This window comes from Macaca mulatta, chromosome Y (genome assembly GCF_049350105.2).
Source record: "Macaca mulatta isolate MMU2019108-1 chromosome Y, T2T-MMU8v2.0, whole genome shotgun sequence".
Classification (NCBI taxonomy): domain Eukaryota; kingdom Metazoa; phylum Chordata; class Mammalia; order Primates; family Cercopithecidae; genus Macaca; species Macaca mulatta.
This window is the reverse complement of record NC_133427.1, coordinates 152,645-172,499: the sequence shown is the minus strand read 5'-3', so window position 1 is coordinate 172,499 and position 19,855 is coordinate 152,645. Positions and strand designations below refer to the sequence as shown.

Below are 19,855 nucleotides of genomic sequence, written 5' to 3'. Positions count from 1 at the left end.
TCCCCTAGTGGGAACAGAAATCCTCTTCGTGGCCGGGCAGCACTTTGGGAGGCCGAGGCGGGCGGATCACGAGGTCACGAGTTCGAGACCAGCCTCACCAACATGGTGAAACCCCCGTCTCTAGTAAAAATACAAAAATTAGCCAGGCGTGGTTGCACACGCCTGTAATCCCAGCTATTCAGGAGGCTGAGGCAGGAGAATCGCTTAAACCCAGGACGTGGAGGTGACAGTGAGCCGAGATCACGCCACTGCACTCCAGCCTACTGACAGAGCAAGACTCCGTCTCAAAAAAATAAATAACAATAATAATAATAGGCACCAGGAGGAGGCACAAAAGAAAAAGAGAAACCTCAGGAGAAGGACAAAGCCTCTAGCAACAGCTTGGCAGGCTTGCAAACTCCAAGATCTCCCCAGGTGCATCCGGTAGTTGCTAAAAGTGTGGCAGGCCAGGACATTTTAAAAAAAGGAATGGCTGGGCGCGGTGGCTCAAGCCTGTAATCCCAGCACTTTGGGAGGCCGAGACGGGCGGATCACGAGGTCAGGAGATCGAGACCATCCTGGCTAACACGGTGAAACCCCGTCTCTACTAAAAACTACAAAAAACTAGCCGAGCAAGGTGGCGGCGCCTGTAGTCCCAGCTACTCAGGAGGCTGAGGCAGGAGAATGGCGGGAACCCGGGAGGCGGAGCTTGCAGTGAGCTGAGATTGCGCCCCTGCACTCCAGCCTGGGGGACAGAGCGAGACTCCGCCTCAAAAAAAAAAAAAAAAAAAAAAAGGAATGGCCGGGCAGCAAGACAGAGTCACCTCGCTCCTGCCCAGCCTGTGGTGAAAAGCAGTGGGGACAGAACTGCTCCCAGAGTGGGAGGTCAGTGGGTGCAAACCCCCTGCTCCAGTGGCTCCAAATGCCATCACAGCACACGGCCCCGGGCGATTCCGGAAATGGAAGGAAAACAGACCTCCTTCTAAACACTAGAGCCGGCCTCCCTCCTTTGTCCTCTCTCCTTTCTCCTCCCTCTTCCAGGCCTTCCCACTTCCTATAAGGGGCATCTCAGGAAAAACTCCAATCCAATCTTTTTCTCAACTTCAGTTGTAGTTAGGAGGACCTATTTACATACGTTTCCAAGCCACTGTCATGCCAGCTCTACTGTCATGAAAAGCCTCCAAGTTAAGCCTAGGAAATAACTGTTTCCACTGCACACAATGTGCCAGGACGACTGCCCTCTAGGGACAGCTCTTAGCCAGCAAACAGCCAGTAAAGCAAGATAAGCAAAGTCACTCTCCGGAGACTCAAGAGCTCAATTAGCTGACAGCTCTTATAAAAGCACTTAAATTACGCCAGGGAAACATAGCTAACGTGGATGCTGATTCCTTGGACGCTTTCCTGATTATCCATGCTCATGCTGCCATTCAGAAGGAAAAGCATCTTCTTACCACGAATGGATCTCCTATAAAATATCACCAGGAAGGTAGGGCGCGGTGGCTCACGCCTGTCATCCCAGCACTTTGGGAGGCTGAGGCGGGAGGATCACCTGAGGTCGGGAGTTCAAGACCAGCCTGACCAATGGGATGAAACCCCGTGTCTAGTAAAAATACAAAAGTTACCTGGGCGTGGTGGCGGGCGCCTGTCATCCCAGCTACTCAGCAGGCTGAGGCAGGAGAATCGCTTGAACCCGGGAGATGGAGGTTGCGGTGAGCTGAGATTGCACCACTGCACTGCAGCCTGGGCAAGAAGAGTGAAACTCTGTCTCAAAAATATAGACAGACAGACAGATAGAGATAGAGAGATAGCTATAGATATAGAGAGACAGATATAGATATAGAGAGAGATGATAAAGAGAGAGATATATATAGACACATAGATATATATAGATAGAGATGATAGAGAAGATAGATAGATGATGGAGATAGGTAGATAACAGATAGATAGATGGATAGATAGATAGATAGATAGATAGATGGATAGATAGATAGATAGATGATGGAGATAGGTAGATAACAGATAGATAGATAGATGGATAGATAGATAGATAGATAGATAGATAGATAGATGATGGAGATAGGTAGATAACAGATAGATAGATGATGGAGACAGGTAGATAACAGATAGATAGATGATGGAGATAGGTAGATAACAGATAGATAGATAGATGGATAGATAGATAGATAGATAGATAGATAGATAGATAGATAGATAGATAGATGATGGAGATAGGTAGATAACAGATAGATAGATAGATAGATAGATAGATAGATAGATAGATAGATAGATGATGGAGATAGGTAGATAACAGATAGATAGATGATGGAGATAGGTAGATAACAGATAGATAGATAGATAGATGATGGAGATAGGTAGATAACAGATAGATAGATGGATAGATAGACAGATAGATAGATAGATAGATAGATAGATAGATAGATAGATAGATGATGGAGATAGGTAGATAACAGATAGATAGATGATGGAGATAGGTAGATAACAGATAGATAGATAGATAGATAGATAGATAGATAGATAGATAGATAGATGATGGAGATAGGTAGATAACAGATAGATAGATGATGGAGATAGGTAGATAACAGATAGATAGATGATGGAGATAGGTAGATAACAGATAGATAGATGATGGAGATAGGTAGATAACAGATAGATAGATAGATAGATAGATAGATAGATAGATAGATAGATAGATAGATGATGGAGATAGATAGATAGATAGATGATGGAGATAGGTAGATAACAGATAGATAGATGATGGAGATAGGTAGATAACAGATAGATAGATGATGGAGATAGGTAGATAACAGATAGATAGATAGATGGAGATAGGTAGATAACAGATAGATTGATAGATGATGGAGATAGGTAGATAACAGATAGATAGATGGATAGATAGATAGATAGATAGATAGATGGATAGATAGATAGATAGATAGATGGAGATAGGTAGATAACAGATAGATTGATAGATGATGGAGATAGGTAGATAACAGATAGATAGATGGATGGATAGATAGATAGATAGATAGATAGATAGATAGATAGATAGATGATGGAGATAGGTAGATAACAGATAGATAGATAGATGATGGAGATAGGTAGATAACAGATAGATAGATGGATAGATAGATGGATAGATAGACAGACAGATAGACAGACAGACACATAGATAGACAGACAGATAGATAACCTCACCAGGAAATTAGCAGGTCATTATTCTCAGTTTTTCTTCCAGGAGAGACAGCAGGGATGTATTGTAACATCAAAAGGGAACAGACAAAGTAGCCCAAAGGAAAGAGATTAGCTGATCAGGCGGCCAAATCAAAGGCAAGGAAGCCTCAAGGCAGTAACACACTTCCAGCCCTTCTAATCCAGGAGGACTCCATAAAAGAAACTAAACCTCAGTATTCCACTACAGAAATAGAGAAAGCCCCTTCTCAAGGGTACGCTTGTCAGCTATTGGGCTCCAGTCAGGATGGCAAACTCTATTTGCCAGGCTGCAGCCAATGAAGGTTTTGGTTTTTGTTTTTTGTTTTTGTGTGTGTTTTTTTTTTTTTTTGAGACGGAGTCTTGCTCTGTCGCCCAGGCTGGAGTGCAGTGGCCGGATCTCAGCTCACTGCAAGCTCCGCCTCCCGGGTTCACGCCATTCTCCTGCCTCAGCCTCCGGAGTAGCTGGGACCACAGGCGCCCGCCACCTCGCCCGGCTAGTTTTTTGTATTTTTTTAGTAGAGACGGGGTTTCACCGTGTTAGCCAGGATGGTCTCGATCTCCTGACCTTGTGATCCGCCCGTCTCAGCCTCCCAAAGTGCTGGGATTACAGGCTTGAGCCACCGCGCCCGGCTGTTTTTGTTTTTTGAGACGGAGTCTCACTCTGTCACCCAGGCTGGAGTGCAGTGGTGCGATCTCGGCTCACTGCAACCTCCACCCCCTGGGTTTAAGCGATTCTCCCACCTCAGCCTCCCGAGTAGTTGGGAGTACATGCGCCTGCCACCATGCCTGGCTAATCTTTTGGGTTTTTTGTTTGTTTGTTTGTTTTTTAGTAGAGATGAGGTCTCATCATGTTAGCCAGGATGGTCTCCATCTGCTGACCTCGTGATCCGCCCGCCTCGGCCTCCCAGAGTGCTGGGATGACAGGCGTGAGCCACCGCGCCCGGACAGAGGTTCGTAAAATCCTTCACCAAAGCTTTTCACTTGGGAGAGGATAAAACGTATCAATGTGCTCAGAGATTTGTTTTCAGACAGAAAAACCTCTCAACTGGGTAAGCATGTAACCTCTCTAGCTCACTTCCAACAAAAATTAACCCAAGTACCAGAACGGCAGCCCCAGGAAATAAAAGCACCTTTATCTCACCCAGGAAATCTGGTGTTAGTGAAAACTGTCATCTCTCTCCTTCACTAAGCCAAGCTGGGAAGAGCCCTAACCCTGTTCTTCTCGAACCCGCTCAGCAGTGAAAGATACTGGAATGAACGCCTGGATACATCACGCTCAAGTCAAAGTCTGACTCGCTGAGGGCACAAGCCCTGACAGCTCAGAGGAATGTCCTGAAAAATAGGGGATCTTAGGCCGGACGCGGTGGCTCACGCCTGTCATCCCAGCACTTTGGGAGGCCGAGGCGGGTGGATCACGAGGTCAGGAGTTCAAGACCAGCCTGGATAAGATGGTGAAACCCCATCTCTACTAAAAATACAAAAATTAGCCAGGCGTGGTGGCGGGCACCTGTAATCTCAGCTACTCAAGACGCTGAGGCAGGAGAATCACTTGAACCCAGGACGCGGAGGTTGCAATGAGCCAAGATCGCACCACTTTACTCCAGCCTGGGTGACAGAGCAAGAGTCCATCTCAAAAAAAAAGAACGGAAAAAGAAAAATACGAGATCTGAAGCTAAACCTCATTAAAAAAAAATAGCTGGGCATGGTGGGCGTGGTGGCTCATGCCTGTGATCCCAGCACTTTGGGAGGCCAAGGTGGGTGGATCACGAGAGTTCACGAGTTCAAGACCAGCTGGCCAGCACGGTGAAACCCCGTCTCTACTAAAAACACAAAAATTAGCCGGGCGTGGTGGCGGGCGCCTGTCATCCCAGCTACTCGGGAGGCTGAGGCAGGAGAATCGCTTGAACCCGGAGGCAGAGGTTGCGGTGAGCCGAGATTGTGCCTTTGCACTCCAGCCTGGGTGACAGAGCGAGACCCCGTCTCAAAAAAAATCTGAGGTTCCTTCCCAGGACTGTGATGGTACCGGAAGGGAACGTGGAAAGCGCATACAGGACCCTAAACGGAATCCTCACTATGGATGGGCTCACGGAGGACATTAAACGCATCAGCTGTATTATGAGAAGTGACAAGATCAACTTCTTGAGGGGAAAGAATCAGGCAGATCCGTGGCAGGGCTGCTGAGGCCCGTGAAGGGACCATCTCTTTTCTTTGTACAATCCCATTTCCTGTTACCATTCTCTACAATAAACTCAATCACACGCTGGCAAAAAAAAAAAAAAAAAAAAAAAAACCAACAACAACAAAAAAACAAATCAAGAACAGACCGGGCACCGTGGCTCACACCTGTAATCCCAGCACTTTGGGAGGCCAAGGTGGGCGGATCTCCTGAGGTCAGGAGTTCAAGACCAGCCTGGCCAACACGGCGAAACCCCAACTCTACTAAAAATACAAAAGTTAGCCGGGCATGAGGGCAGACGCCTATAATCCCAGCTGCTCAGGAGACTGACACGGGAGAATCACTTGAGCTCGGGAGGCAAAGGTTGCGGTGAGCCCAGACGGCGCCACTGCACTCCAGCCTCGGTGACAGAGTGAGGCTGTCTCAAGAAATAAATAAATAGGTCATGCTGGGTGACCCACACCTATAATCCCAGCACTTTGGGAGGCTGAGTTGCGTGGAACATTTGAGGTCAGGAGTTCAAGACTAGCTTGGCCAGCATGCTGAAACCCCGTCTCTACTAAAAATACAAAAAAAATTAGCTGGGCAGTAGTGACATAGCCTGTAGTCCCAGCTACTCGGGAGGCTGAGGCAGGAGAATCACTTGAGCCTCTGGGAGGTGGAGGTTACAGTGAGCGGAGATTGCACCACTGCACTCCAGCCTGGGCAACTGAGTGAGACCCTGTCAAGAAAGAAAGAAGGAAAGGAAGGAATGGAAGGAAGGGAAGGAAGGGAGGGAAGGGAGGGAAGGGAGGGAAGGGAGGGAAGGGAGGGAAGGGAGGAAGGAAGGAAGGAAGGAAGGAAGGAAGGAAGGAAGGAAGGAAGGAAGGAAGGGGAAGGGAAGGAAAGGAAGGGAAGAAAGGGAGGGAAGGAAGATGGGGTCTTGCTATGTTGCCCAGTCTGGTCTGGAACTCCCGGACTCAAGAGATCCTCTCATCTCAGCCTTTCAAAGTGCTGGGATTCTAGGTGTGAGCGCGTCCGTGCCCGGCCTGCTTCATAACTTTAATCCTTAACCGAGTAAATTAACTCCTGGGCCTTCTGTGCACACACACAGAACAGAAAAAACTGCATCTGTAATGCAGGTGAACTTGGAAAACGGGGCTTGAGAATCTCGCACATTAGGTGGGAAGAAAGCCCCATTCTGGGCTGCATATTAAATTACTGTGGGGCCGGCCGGGCGCGGTGGCTCTCTCCTGTAATCCCAGCACTTTGGGAGGCCGAGGTGCGTGGACCACCTGAGGTCAGGAGTTCGAGACCACACTGGCCAACATGGTGAAACCCCGTGTCTACTAAAAATACAAAAATCAACCAGGCGTGCTGGCATGCACCTGTTATCCCAGCTACTTGGGAGGCTGAGGCAGGAGAATCACTTGAACCCGGGAGGCGGAGGTTGCAGTGGGCCGAGATATCACCACTGTGGTAAGAGTTATTAAGACATTATTTTAGACAGATGGAGAGGAAAAGGGGGCTGGAGGCGGTGGCTGACGCCTGTACTCCCAGCACTTTTGGAGAACGAGGCCGGTGGATCACCTGGGGTTGGGAGTTCAAGACCAGCCTGACCAACATGATGAAACCCCGTCTCTACTAAAAATACAAAAAATTAGCCAGGCGTGGTGCCACATGCCTGTGACCCCAGCTAATTGGGAGGCGGAAGCAGGAGAATCGCTTGAACTCGGGAGGCGGAGGTTGCAGTGGGCAGAGATGGGGTCACTGCCCTCCAGCCTGGGCAACAAGAGTGAAACTCCCCCATCTCCAAAAAAAATTTAAAAAGGAGGGAAAGAGAGGAAAAGGGGTCCTTGGAAGGTGTTTTTGCAGCTCCAAAAAACGTTTCTTGTCTAGCGTGAAAGCCCCGGCTCTCAGACCCCGCTGGGCAACCCTTAATAGGCAAATGCGAGCCGTTAAAGCTGGGCGCTGGCAACAGGCCGATTCCCACCGTTGCCGTCTTGCCGTCGCCCCCACCTGTGCCTGACCTCCCGGCCGCCCCAACATGCCGCCATCATGGCCGCCCCCACCTGTGCCTGACATCCCGGCCGCCCCCACACGTTCCCGCCCTCCCGGCCGCCCCCACACGTTCCCGCCATCATGGCCGCCCCCACCTGTGCCTGACATCCCGGCCGCCCCCACACGTTCCGCTATCATGGCCGCCCCCACACGTTCCCGCCCTCCCGGCCACCCCCACACACCCGCCATCATAGCCGCCCCCACACGTTCCCGCCATCCTGGCCGCCCCCACCTGTGCCTGACATCCCGGCCGCCCCCACACGTTCCGCTATCATGGCCGCCCCCACACGTTCCCGCCCTCCCGGCCACCCCCACACACCCGCCATCATAGCCGCCCCCACACGTTCCCGCCATCCTGGCCGCCCCCACCTGTGCCTGACATCCCGGCCGCCCCCACACGTTCCGCTATCATGGCCGCCCCCACACGTTCCCGCCCTCCCGGCCACCCCCACACACCCGCCATCATAGCCGCCCCCACACGTTCCCGCCATCCTGGCCGCCCCCACCTGGTCCCGCCCTCCCGGCCGCCCCCACACACCCGCCATCATGGCCGCCCCCACACGTTCCCGCCCTCCCGGCCGCCCCCACACACCGCCATCATGGCCGCCCCCACACGTTCCCGCCCTCCCGGCCGCCCCCACACACCGCCATCATGGCCGCCCCCACACGTTCCCGCCCTCCCGGCCGCCCCCACACACCCGCCATCATGGCCGCCCCCACACGTTCCCGCCCTCCCGGCCGCCCCCACACACCGCCATCATGGCCGCCCCCACACGTTCCCGCCCTCCCGGCCGCCCCCACACACCGCCATCATGGCCGCCCCCACACGTTCCCGCCATCCCGGCCGCCCCCACATACCGCCATCATGGCCGCCCCCACACGTTCCCGCCCTCCCGGCCGCCCCCACACGTTCCCGCCCTCCCGGCCGCCCCCACACGTCCCGCCATCATGGCCGCCCCCACACGTTCCCGCCCTCCCGGCCGCCCCCACACGTTCCCGACATCCCGGCCGCCCCCACACGTTCCTGACATCCCGGCCGCCCCCACACGTTCCTGACATCCCGGCCGCCCCCACACGTTCCTGACATCCCGGCCGCCCCCACACGTTCCTGACATCCCGGCCGCCCCCACACGCCGCCAGCCGCGTAGAACATCATGGCGCCTGTATTTGCATATGACGGGGCTGGGCTGGGCGGGCCACGTTTTTCGCGGGCTACGTGAATGACAGGCCTGGTCAGACCAATCCGCTGAGCGCTATGCAAATCAGCCACGCCTCCTCCAGGCGCCGCGTTACCCGGGCTGGTCTCCTCCCTCCTCCCTCCGCTTTGGAGGCCCCGGTCCCTCTGTCTCCGGGGGAGCTACTTCCTTTTCCTTTCCCCCTTGTCGCCTTTTTTTTTTTTTTTTTTTTTTTTTTGAGACGGAATTTCGCTCTGGTTGCCCAGACTGCAGTGAAATGGCGCGATCTGGGCTCCCTGCCGCCTCCGCGATGCCGGGATCCCAGGCCTGAGCCACCTGCCCGGCCCTCCCTTCCCTTCTTGCCTGTTAAACGCTCCGCTCCTTAAAACCACTGCACGTGTGTCTGTGTGGCCTTATTTAATTCCACTGGAGAGGAAGAACCTGGTGTTCCTGCACCACCAGAGCCTATCACCACTGCACTGCAGCCTGGGCGACACAGCAAGACTCGGCCCCCCCAAAAAACACATATATGTATAATATATAATATATGTTTATTATATATAAATATATAACATATAATATACGTTTATTATATATAAATATATAATATATAATATATGTTTATTATATATAAATATATAACATATAATATATGTTTATTATATATAAATATATAATATATATGTTTATAATATATAAATATATAATATATAATATATGTTTATAATATATAAATATATTATAAATATATATACAATATTATATAATACTATATAAATCTATTATATTATAATTTATATATAAACCATATAATTTATATATTATATAATTTAATTATATATGATGTAAATATATATTACATTAATATATAAATATATTATATAAATATATACAAATATATATTACATAAATATAATAATATTCATTATATATTTATATATTTTTTATGTATTAATATAATATATAATTTAATATATATTACATAAAATTTTATATATACTATATAAATGATATATATTATAAATATGTGATACATAAATTGATATGTAAATATATAAAATATAAATACATATAAATATATAAAATACAAATATATAATGCTGAAAATAAGGGAAGAGACTTTTCATAAGGGCATTTTAGAAAGCTTGTAAATTCTTTCTCTGCCTCTGAACTGTATATAACATTTTGGGTTTTTTCTTTTTTTTTTTTTTTTTTTTTTTTGAGACGGAGTCATGCTCTGCCCCCCAGGCTGGAGTGCAGTGGCCGGATCTCAGCTCACTGCAAGCTCCGCCTCCCGGGTTCCCGCCATTCTCCTGCCTCAGCCTCCCAAGTAGCTGGGACTACAGGCGCCCGCCACTTCGCCCGGCTAGTTTTTTGTATTTTTTAGTAGAGACGGGGTTTCACCGTGTTAGCCAGGATGGTCTCGATCTCCTGACCTCGTGATCCGCCCGTCTCGGCCTCCCAAAGTGCTGGGATTACAGGCTTGAGCCACCGCGCCCGGCCGGGTTTTTTCTTTTCTTTTTAAATACAGAGTTTCAGTCTTATTACCCAGGCTGGAGTGCAATGGCGTGATCTAGGCTCACTGCAACCTCCGCCTCCCAAGTTCAAGCAATTCTCCTGCCTTAGCCTTCTGAGTAGCTGGGATTACAGGCGCCCGCCACCACACCTGGCTAATTTTTCTATTTTTAGTAGAGACAGGGTTTCACCATGTTGGCCAGGCTGGTCTTGAACTCCTGACCTCAGGTGATCCGCCCGCATCAGCCTCCCAGAGTGCTGGGATTACAGGCGTGAGCCACTGCGCCCAGCTGTATGTACGATTTTTTTTTTTTTTAAAGACAGAATTTCACTCTTGTTACCCAGGCTGGAGTGCAATGCCGCGATCTTGGCTCACTGCAACCTCCACCTCCCAGGTTCAAGCAATTTTCCTGCCTCAGCCTCCGGAGTAGCTGGGATGACAGGCGCCCGCCACCACGCCTGGCAATGTATGTAAGATTTTTCAGGGCTAAATCAGCCAGTTGAGAGTTTCACGTCTCTGCAATGTTCCCTGGTGGACCAGGGGCCTCCTCTTAGAAATAAGACCTGGAGGGGCCAGGCGCGGTGGCTCACACCTGTCATCCCAGCACTTTGGGAGGCTGAAGCAGGCGGATCACGAGGTCAGGAGTTCGAGACCAGCCTGGCCAACATGGGGAAACCCCATCTCTACTAATAGTACAAAAAGTAGCCAGCCGTGGTGGCGAACGCCTGTAATCCCAGCTACTCAGGAGACTGAGGCTTCAGAATCGTTTGCATCCGGGAGGCGGGTGCTGTGGTGAGCCGAGATCACACCCTGCACTCCAGCCTGGGTGACAGAGTGAGACTCTGCCTCAAAAAAAAGAAAAAAGAGGCCGGGCGCGGTGGCTCACGCCTGTAATCCCAGCACTTTGGGAGGCCGAGGCGGGCGGATCACGAGGTCAGGAGATCGAGACCACGGTGAAACCCCGTCTCTACTAAAAATACAAAAAATTAGCCGGGCGCGGTTGTGGGCGCCTGTAGTCCCAGCTACTCGGGAGGCTGAGGCAGGAGAATGGCGTGAACCCGGGAGGCGGAGCTTGCAGTGAGCCGAGATCGCGCCACTGCACTCCAGCCTGGGCGACAGAGAGAGACTCCGTGTCAAAAAAAAAAAAAGAAAAAAGAAAAAAGAAAAGATAAAAGAAACGGGACCCAGAGGAAGGGAAGACGCCCAGGCCTCCTGGGGAAAAGGAGACAAACTTCAGCGGAAGCTGCAGACCCACCTTGGGCCCCAGGCGCAGGGGGACTTCGGAATTCGAATTGTTGATCTTGAACCCAGAATGAAAGGCCTGGTCTCTCCCTGGGCCGCAAGAAAGGACGAGATCCTCTGGGTCTGCAGCTCCTGGCGGCTGCCCGTGCTGCCTTCTAGGCCACTCTCAGGCACGGCTTCCCAGCTGGCTGCAGGTTTTGTTTTTATTTACATCTTCCCAAAATCTCTTCCTCCCAGACCCAGCTAACTTGATAAGCTCAGGCCTTCCCGGCTGCCAGGACTGGGCGGGCGGGAGGGAGGGAGGGAGGGAGGGAGGGAGGGATGGAGAGAGGGAGGGTCCCCAGAGCCTGCAGGGCCCAGGAGGAGGAACCCATTATTTATCAGCTCAGCCTCAGGCTCTTTCTTCAAGAGTAGCAACCACACCTGTGCTGTGGCTCTGGGTCCCCAGGAGGGTGCTGGCCCCTTCTCTGCAGCCATGCAATGATCTGCCTGGAGCAGCCCAGGAGGGCCGCTGTGAACCTCCGGATGCCCAGGGTCCCAGGGCCGCAGGGTGGAGGGGAGGTTAAAATGCAGGTCTGGGTGGGGCCCAGCGGCTCAGGCCTGTCATCCCAAACACTTTGGGAGGCTGAGGCAGGTGGATCACCTGAGGTCAGGAGTTCGAGACCAGCCTGGCCAACACGGTGAAACCCCGTCTCTACTAAAAACACAAAAGTTAACCAGGAGTGTGGCAGGTGCCTGTCATCCCAGCCACTCGGGAGGCTGAGGCAGAAGAATCCCTTGAACCCGGGAGGTGGAGGTTGCAGCGAGCCGAGATGGTGCCACTGCACTCCAGCCTGGGGGATAGAGCCAGACTCCCATCCAAACACAAAAAACCTTCATCTCCACACCCTCTTTTTTTTTTTTTTTTTTTTTGAGACGGAGTCTCGCTCTGTCGCCCAGGCTGGAGTGCAGTGGCCGGATCTCAGCTCACTGCAAGCTCTGCCTCCGGGGTTTACGCCATTCTCCTGCCTCAGCCTCCCAAGTAGCTGGGACTACAGGCGCCCGCCACCTCGCCCGGCTAGTTTTTTGTATTTTTTTAGTAGAGATGGGGTTTCACCGTGTTAGCCAGGATGGTCTCGATCTCCTGACCTCGTGATCCACCCATCTCGACCTCCCAAAGTGCTGGGATGACAGGCGTGAGCCACCGCGCCTGGCCCACACTCTCTTATCTTAATGCAGATATTCCTTTCTACGAATAACTCCTCTGTGTGTGCGTGTGTGTGTGTGTGTATGTGGAGCGACAGGGTCTTGCTCTGTTGCCCAGGCTGGAATGCAGTGGCACGATCTCAGCTCACTGCAGCCTCCGCCTCCTGGATTCAAGTGATTCTCCTGCCTCAGCCTCCAGAACCGGTGGGATTACAGGCCCCTGCCACCTTTCCCAGCTAATTTTTCACATTTTTAGTCGCGAGTGGGTCTCACCGCGTTGGTCGGGCTGGTCTCGAACTCCCGAGTTCAGCTGATCCGCCCGCCTCGGCCTCCCAAAGTGCTGGGATGACAGGCTTGAGCCACGGCGCCCGGCCTAATAAGAGCTCTTTCAACCAATTGCCAGTCAGAAAAATTTTAAAATCGGCCGGGCGCGGTGGCTCAAGCCTGTCATCCCAGCACTTTGGGAGGCTGAGGTGGGCGGATCACAAGGTCAGGAGATCGAGACCACTGTGAAACCCCGTCTCTACTAAAAATACAAAAAATTAGCCGGGCGAGGTGGCGGCGCCTGTAGTCCCAGCTACTCAGGAGGCTGAGGCAGGAGAATGGCGTGAACCCGGGAGGCGGAGCTTGCAGTGAGCTGAGATCGCGCCACTGCACTCCAGCCTGGGCAACAGCGTGAGACTCCGTCTCAAAAAAAAAAAAAAAAAAAAAAGAAAAATTTTAAAATCTAGTTATGACCTGGAAGTCCGCCTCGCCGCCCGTCGAGCTGTCCTGCCTTCACATATTTAACCCGTCAGGCCTCTGAGCCGAACCTCAGTCATTATCACCCCCGTGACCTGCACGTACACGTCCCGGAGGCCTGCAGGAGCCGAGAAGTCGGGAGCAGTCAAAGCAAAGAACGACACAGAAGTAAAACAGCCAGTGCCTGCCTTCACTGAGTAACTGAAATTACCACGTTTTCCTATTGTGACTCGTCCCTGCCCTACCTTAGCTGATCCATCGACCGTGTGCCGTTCGTCTTCTCGACAATGAGTCTTAGGAGCTGTCCACCGTGCACCTTGTAACCCCTTCCTCTGCTAACAATAAATGACCGTGGGGAAAAGAAAGAGCGATCAGACTGTTACCGTGTCTACAGACATAAGAGACTCCATTTTGTTCTGTCCTCACAGAAATTCTTCTGCCTTGAGATGCTGTTAATCTGTAACCCTATAGCCCCAACCCTGTGCTTGCAGGAATGTGTGCTCCCTGTGCTTGCAGGAATGTGTGCTGTGTTGACTCAGGGTTTAATGGATTCAGAGCTATGCAGGATGTGCTTTGTTAAAAAAGGGCTTGAAGGCAGTCTGCTTGGTAAAAGTCATCACCGTTCTCTGATCTCGAGTACCCAGGGACACAAACACTGCGGAAGGCCGGCCGCAGGGACCTCTGCCCGGGAAAGCCAGGTATTGTCCAAGGTTTCTCCCCATGGGATAGTCTGAGATATGGCCTCGTGGGAAGGGAGAGACTGACGCCCATAAAGGGTCTGTGCTGGGGAGGATTAATAAAAGAGGACGGCCTCTTGGCAGTTGAGACACAGGAAGGCCTCGGTCTCCTGCTGGTCCCTGGGCAATGGAATGTCTGGGTGTAAAACCCGACTGTACGTTCTATTTACTGAGATAGGAGAAAACCACCTTAGGGCTGGAGGTGAGCTGTGTGTGCTTGTGGCAATGCTGCCGTTTCATGTTTGCATTCCAGATGTTTGCATACGAGATGTTTGTATAGATGTTTGTATCCGTGCAAGGCCAAGGCACAGCACCTTTCTTTAAACTTATTGATGACACAGAGATCTTTGTTCACATGTTTTCCTGCTGACCCTCTCCCCACAGTTACCCTATTGTCCCGCCACTTCCCCCTCTCCCCTCTCCGAGATGGTAAAGAGATAATGATCAATAAATACTGAGGCAACTCAGAGACCGGTGCCTGCCTGGAGTCCCTCAGCGCCGGTCCCCTTTCTCTATACTTTGTCTCTGTGTCTTATTTCTTTTCTCAGCACCTGACACACAGAAACCCCCACAGGTGCGGAGGGGCCGGCCGCCCCTTCAGATCCGAACCTTTGGCTGTCGTTTTCCATGACCTCCCCAAGTCCTATCAACCCACCCCTTCCCCATCTCCCCCTTTGCTGACTCTCTTTTCGGACTCAGCCCACCGGCACCCAAGTGAATAAACAGCTTTTATGGCTCCCACGAAGCCTGTTTGGTGGTCTGTTCTCACGGACACGCTTGACAGAGCCCAGGTTCCTCTTACACGTTCTGATTCAGGTCTGCCGTCTCCTTAAAAGGCATAAAACCAAGCTGTCCTCGACCACCTGAGGCCCAGGGCGTCAGGACCTCCTCAGACTGGGTCACAGGCTCGTTCCCAACCTCAGCAAAAAACACTTTTTTTGTTTTTTTTTTAGGACGGAGTCTCGCTCTGTCACCAGGCTGGAGGGCAGTGGTGCGACCTCCGCCCGCTGCAACCTCCGCCTCCCGGGTTCACGCCATTCTCCTGCCTCAGCCTCCCGAGTAGCTGGGACGACAGGCACCTGCCACCACTCCCAGCTAGTTTTCTTTTTTCTTTTTTGTTTTGTTTTTTGTTTTTTGAGATGGAGTCTGAGTCTGCAGCCCAGGCTGGAGTGCAGTGGCGGGATCTCAGCTCACAGCAACCTCCGCCTCCCGGGTTGAAGCCACTCTCCTGCCTCAGCCTCCTGAGTAGCTGGGATGACAGGCACCTGCCACCAGGCCCAGCTAATTTTCTTTTCTTTTATCTTTCTTTGTTTTTCTTTTTTTTTGAGACGGACTCTCGCTCTGTCACCCAGGCTGGAGTGCAGTGGCGAGATCTCGGCTCACTACAACGTCCGCCTCCCGGGTTCAAGCGATTCTCCAGTCTCAGCATCTTGAGTAGCTGGGACGACAGGCACCTGCCACCACGACCGGCTCATTTTTGTATTTTTAGTAGAGACGGGGTTTCACCATGTTGGCCAGGCTGGTCTAGAACTCCTGACCTCGTGATCCGCCCGCCTCGGCCTCCCAAAGTGCTGGGATGACGGGTGTGAGCCACCGCACCCAGCCAGCAAAACACACTTTCGAAATGTCCTGAGGCCTGTCTCACATACTTTTTGGTTCAGAAGACTCGAGGAAGCTGGTGTCTCCCAAGATAGGCCAGACCCAAAGGTGAACAGTCACATCCTCTGTGTCATGAACGGTTCCACCAACTCCGGCTGCGGTCATCCTCCTCCCCTCCCGGTCATCCTCCTCCCCTCCCGTCACAGTCCCTCCCCTCCCGTCAGAGATGCCTTCATCACACCCCAGGTCCCCGGACCACTGAGGGGCGTCCCCTCCTGTCCCCACGTCCCCCGACCCCTCCCCAGACACCCCAGGTCCCCGGACCACTGAGGGGCGTCCCCTCCTGTCCCCACGTCCCCCCAGCCCCTCTCCAGACTTCCCAGGTCCCCGGACCACTGAGGGGCGTCCCCTCCTGTCCCCACGTCCCCCGACCCCTCCCCAGACACCCCAGGTCCCCGGACCACTGAGGGGCGTCCCCTCCTGTCCCCACGTCCCCCCAGCCCCTCTCCAGACTTCCCAGGTCCCCGGACCACTGAGGGGCGTCCCCTCCTGTCCCCACGTCCCCCGACCCCTCCCCAGACATCCCAGGTCCCCGGACCACTGAGGAGCGTCCCCTCCTGTCCCCACATCCCCCGACCCCTCCCCACACATGACAAAGTTGAACAGGAAGGAGCCCCGGGTGGCCCCCAGTCCCAGCCACGTCTGCCATCTCATCCGGATGGCACATGGGAGTGGGGTCTGAGGCCGCCCCGCAGAGCACTGATCCTTCCTGGGGGATGTTCTCTCCACCCTGGTCCTCTCCACCCGGGTCCTCTCCACCCCGGTCCCCTCCACCCGGGTCCCCTCCATCCCGGTCCTCTCCACCCGGGTCCCCTCCATCCCGGTCCCCTCCACCCCGGTCCCCTCCACCCGGGTCCCCCCCACCGTGGTCCTCTCCACCCCGGTCCCCTCCACCCCGGTCCCCTCCACCCGGGTCCCCTCCACCCCGGGTCCCCTCCACCCCGGTCCCCTCCACCCCCGGTCCCCTCCACCCCGGTCCCCTCCACCCCGGTCCCCTCCACCCCGGGTCCTCTCCACCCCGGGTCCCCTCCACCCCGGTCCCCTCCACCCCCGGTCCCCTCCACCCCGGGTCCCCTCCACCCCGGTCCCCTCCACCCCGGGTCCCCTCCACCCCGGTCCCCTCCACCCCGGGTCCCCTCCACCCCGGTCCCCTCCACCCCGGGTCCCCTCCACCCCGGTCCCCTCCACCCCGGGTCCCCTCCACCCCCGGTCCCCTCCACCCCGGTCCTCTCCCCCCTGCGGCCTTCACCGTCGCCGTGGGACTGCACAGATGACGGACGGGCCGAGCCGCCCGGTGACCCGCCAGCCAGGTGAGACACCTACACCTTCCCGCCCGCTGAGTCCTCGGGGAGGCTCACGTCCCAGAGGCGTGAGTGGCCGTGACCCGCACCTGGAACGCACGCACGGGGCGAATAGCTGCTGGGTGAATCCACGGAAGGACCTGCGTGCTCAGATCCCAGCAACCCCCCCAGTCCACCGTCCCCACAGTCCCAGCTGCCCCGACCTGTCCCCATCCAGGCCCCGGCGGCCGAGCGAGGACGTCCGACCGGTCCAGCAAGCCGTGGCCCCCAGGCTCATTCCCTGACCGTCCCGGGCCGTGTCCACACTGGCTCTGGCCCAGCAGACAATTCCGGGCCTGCGAGGGTCACAGGCCACGGATCCCAGGCGACCGTCCCTCGGCCCGTGCTCCCGGCTAAGGCTCCCGGGAGGAGGAGGAGAAGGAACCTGAATGATGGAAACGCGGGTTCCCGATCCCCAGCCCGCAGCGGGCGCTGTCCCCCGCCCCCACGTCCCCCGCAGGGGAACCGGCATCAGCAGCACGGGGTGGACACACTCACCTTCCAGCCGCGCGAGTCTCAGAGCTCCTGGCCGCTCCCGCCGGTGTCTAAGGGGGACTGTCCCTAAAACACACCCCGGCCGCTGCCATTGGCGGGCACGGACATTCCTGCCGGAGGAGGAGGGACGTCCCGCCCCGCCACGCGTCTGTCCCCACCCGGCTGGGCAGTGAACTCCGCCCCGAACTCACACGGGGACCCAAATGCCCAGGTCAGCGCAGGGGCCGGGGTCCCCCAGGGAACCCAGCAGTGTCCCCGGAGTCCCCCAGGGTCAGGGCAGGGGCCGGGGTCCTCACAGACCAGGAGTGGGGGCAGGGGCCGGGGTCCCCCAGGGAACCCAGCAGTGTCCCCGGAGTCCCCCAGGGTCAGGGCAGGGGCCGGGGTCCTCACAGACCAGGAGTGGGGGCAGGAAGATCCCCCCAGGGAACCCAACAGTGACCCCGGAGTCCCCCAGTCAGGGGTTTGCAGACAGCAAGGACGTCCCCAAGCTGTGTTCAGAGGGGCCCTTGCAGGGGACATGGAGGTTCTGACGGACGGGCCCCACTCGGGCCACTGTCCACAGCCACGGTGGGTCCCCCGGAGCCCCCAGGTCGAGGTGAACAGGTGCTGTCCTCTGAGCCCCGGGGACAAGGCACGGGACCGGCAGACTGAGGCCTGCAGGCTCTGGGCGCCTTGGCCAGCAAACCCACCGGGGTCGTCCCCTGCAGGTTCCCACCTCTCCCGGCCCCCGTGGGCCTCGTCTGGGTCCTGAGCAGCCTGTGACGCCTCCGTGGGTGGAAGTGGGTTCTCCCAGCCCTGCCCATGCCTGGGATCTCTCCCCCGGGGCTAACCAGGAGCCCGGGTCAGGGGTCTGTCCGGGGCCCGTTCCTGCCTCCGCCCAGCTGCTTCCCGTCCACTCTGCAGGTGCTCCCCACGCACCCCGTTGTCTCCCACCCCAAGCTGGACGCCCGGACAGGGCCTCAGAGAGTGCACGGAATATTCGGGGCGGCTGCTGTCCTGGCACAGGGACATCTGATCGGCCACCGAGCCACAGGCCACCGGCCTCTCTGCCTCTTTCCATCCTGCCTCAGGCCCCGGGGGCTCCCCACACTCCGCCCTCCTGCCTGCTCCTCCTCCCCTCTCCTCCCTCCTCCCCCTGCTCCTCCTCCCCTCTCCTCCCTCCTCCCCCTGCTCCTCCTCCCCTCTCCTCCGTCCTCTCCTGCTCCTCCTCCTCTCTCCTCCGTCCTCCCCCTGCTCCTCCTCCCCTCTCCTCCCTCCTCCCCCTGCTTCTTCTCCCCTCTCCTCCGTCCTCCCCCTGCTCCTCCTCCCCTCTTCGCCGTCCTCCCCCCCTCTCCTCCGTCCTCTCCTGCTCCTCCTCCCCTCTCCTCCCTCCTCCCCCTGCTCCTCCTCCCCTCTTCGCCGTCCTCCCCCTGCTCCTCCTCCCCTCTTCGCCGTCCTCCCCCTGCTCCTCCTCCCCTCTCCTCCGTCCTCCCCCTGCTCCTCCTCCCCTCTCCTCCGTCCTCTCCTGCTCCTCCTCCTCTCTCCTCCGTCCTCCCCCTGCTCCTCCTCCCCTCTCCTCCCTCCTCCCCCTGCTTCTTCTCCCCTCTCCTCCCTCCTCCCCCTGCTCCTCCTCCCCTCTTCTCCGTCCTCCCCCTGCTCCTCCTCCCCTCTCCTCCCTCCTCCCCCTGCTCCTCCTCCCCTCTCCTCCCTCCTCCCCCTGCTCCTTCTCCCTCCTCTCCCTCCTCCTTCCTCTCTTCACTGAGACTCCCCGTCTCTGCCCACAGCCCCCTGCGGCTTCCTCTTGGCCCATCTGTTTCCTCCCTTCTGCCTCTTTCCCCCTTCGCCCTCCTCCCTCCTCCCTTCACTGAGGCCCTGCGGGGACACCAGCCACCTGTTCTCCGCCTCCTTCCACAGCCCTGGGAGAGCCACAAAATGACCTGTGCCCTGGTGTGACAGGGAGCAGGAGGGCGGCTTCCACGCCTCCTCACACAGTCACCGGGCCCGGCCCTTCCTCCCTCTGTGTCCTGGGCGGCCAGTTGTGGGCTGGACACCAGGTGGGGACATCATGTGGGTGGAGGGACGTGGGGTCCAAGCCTCGGCGCTGCCTCTTTCCTGCGAGCCGAGGGTTGTGAATGGTGCTTGAGTGAAGTGGGCCTAGAGTGAGCCCCTGTCAATTGCTGGGACTTCCCTGTTGACCGTGCCCTTGTGCCCGGCAAGGGGTGTTTGCAAACCCCTCCCAAGGCCGGGCACGGAAGCCCTTGGTCCAGGTGCTTCCCGGAATGGAAAATTCTCTTCTCCACTAGAAAATCACATGACCCCAGGTTGAGTTTCGAATATTCAGGATGGGGAGCAACCCTCCC

The 19,855-nt window shown here is 55.3% G+C and overlaps 1 protein-coding gene across 14 annotated transcripts in view; it reads right to left on the bottom strand.

Moving 5' to 3' along the window:
* LOC722886 (PI-PLC X domain-containing protein 1) overlaps window positions 1-18,607 on the bottom strand; it is a 29,328-nt gene extending 10,721 nt beyond the window's left edge. Inside the window, exons 1-3 of one of the 14 annotated variants that reach the window (XM_077989743.1) lie at window positions 17,520-17,552; window positions 13,531-13,620; window positions 1,602-1,719 (exon numbers count right to left, since the gene is read on the bottom strand). In XM_077989743.1, the coding sequence (XP_077845869.1) occupies window positions 1,602-1,628 (27 nt within the window). In that variant the 5' untranslated portion in view covers window positions 1,629-1,719; window positions 13,531-13,620; window positions 17,520-17,552. Of the gene's footprint in view, window positions 1-1,601; window positions 1,720-3,195; window positions 6,531-6,753; window positions 7,725-13,530; window positions 14,377-17,519 lie in introns of those variants that run through there. The other 13 variants (XM_077989740.1, XM_077989746.1, XM_077989748.1 and 10 more) reach the window with 13 other exon arrangements.
* Window positions 18,608-19,855: the final 1,248 nt, after the last annotated feature.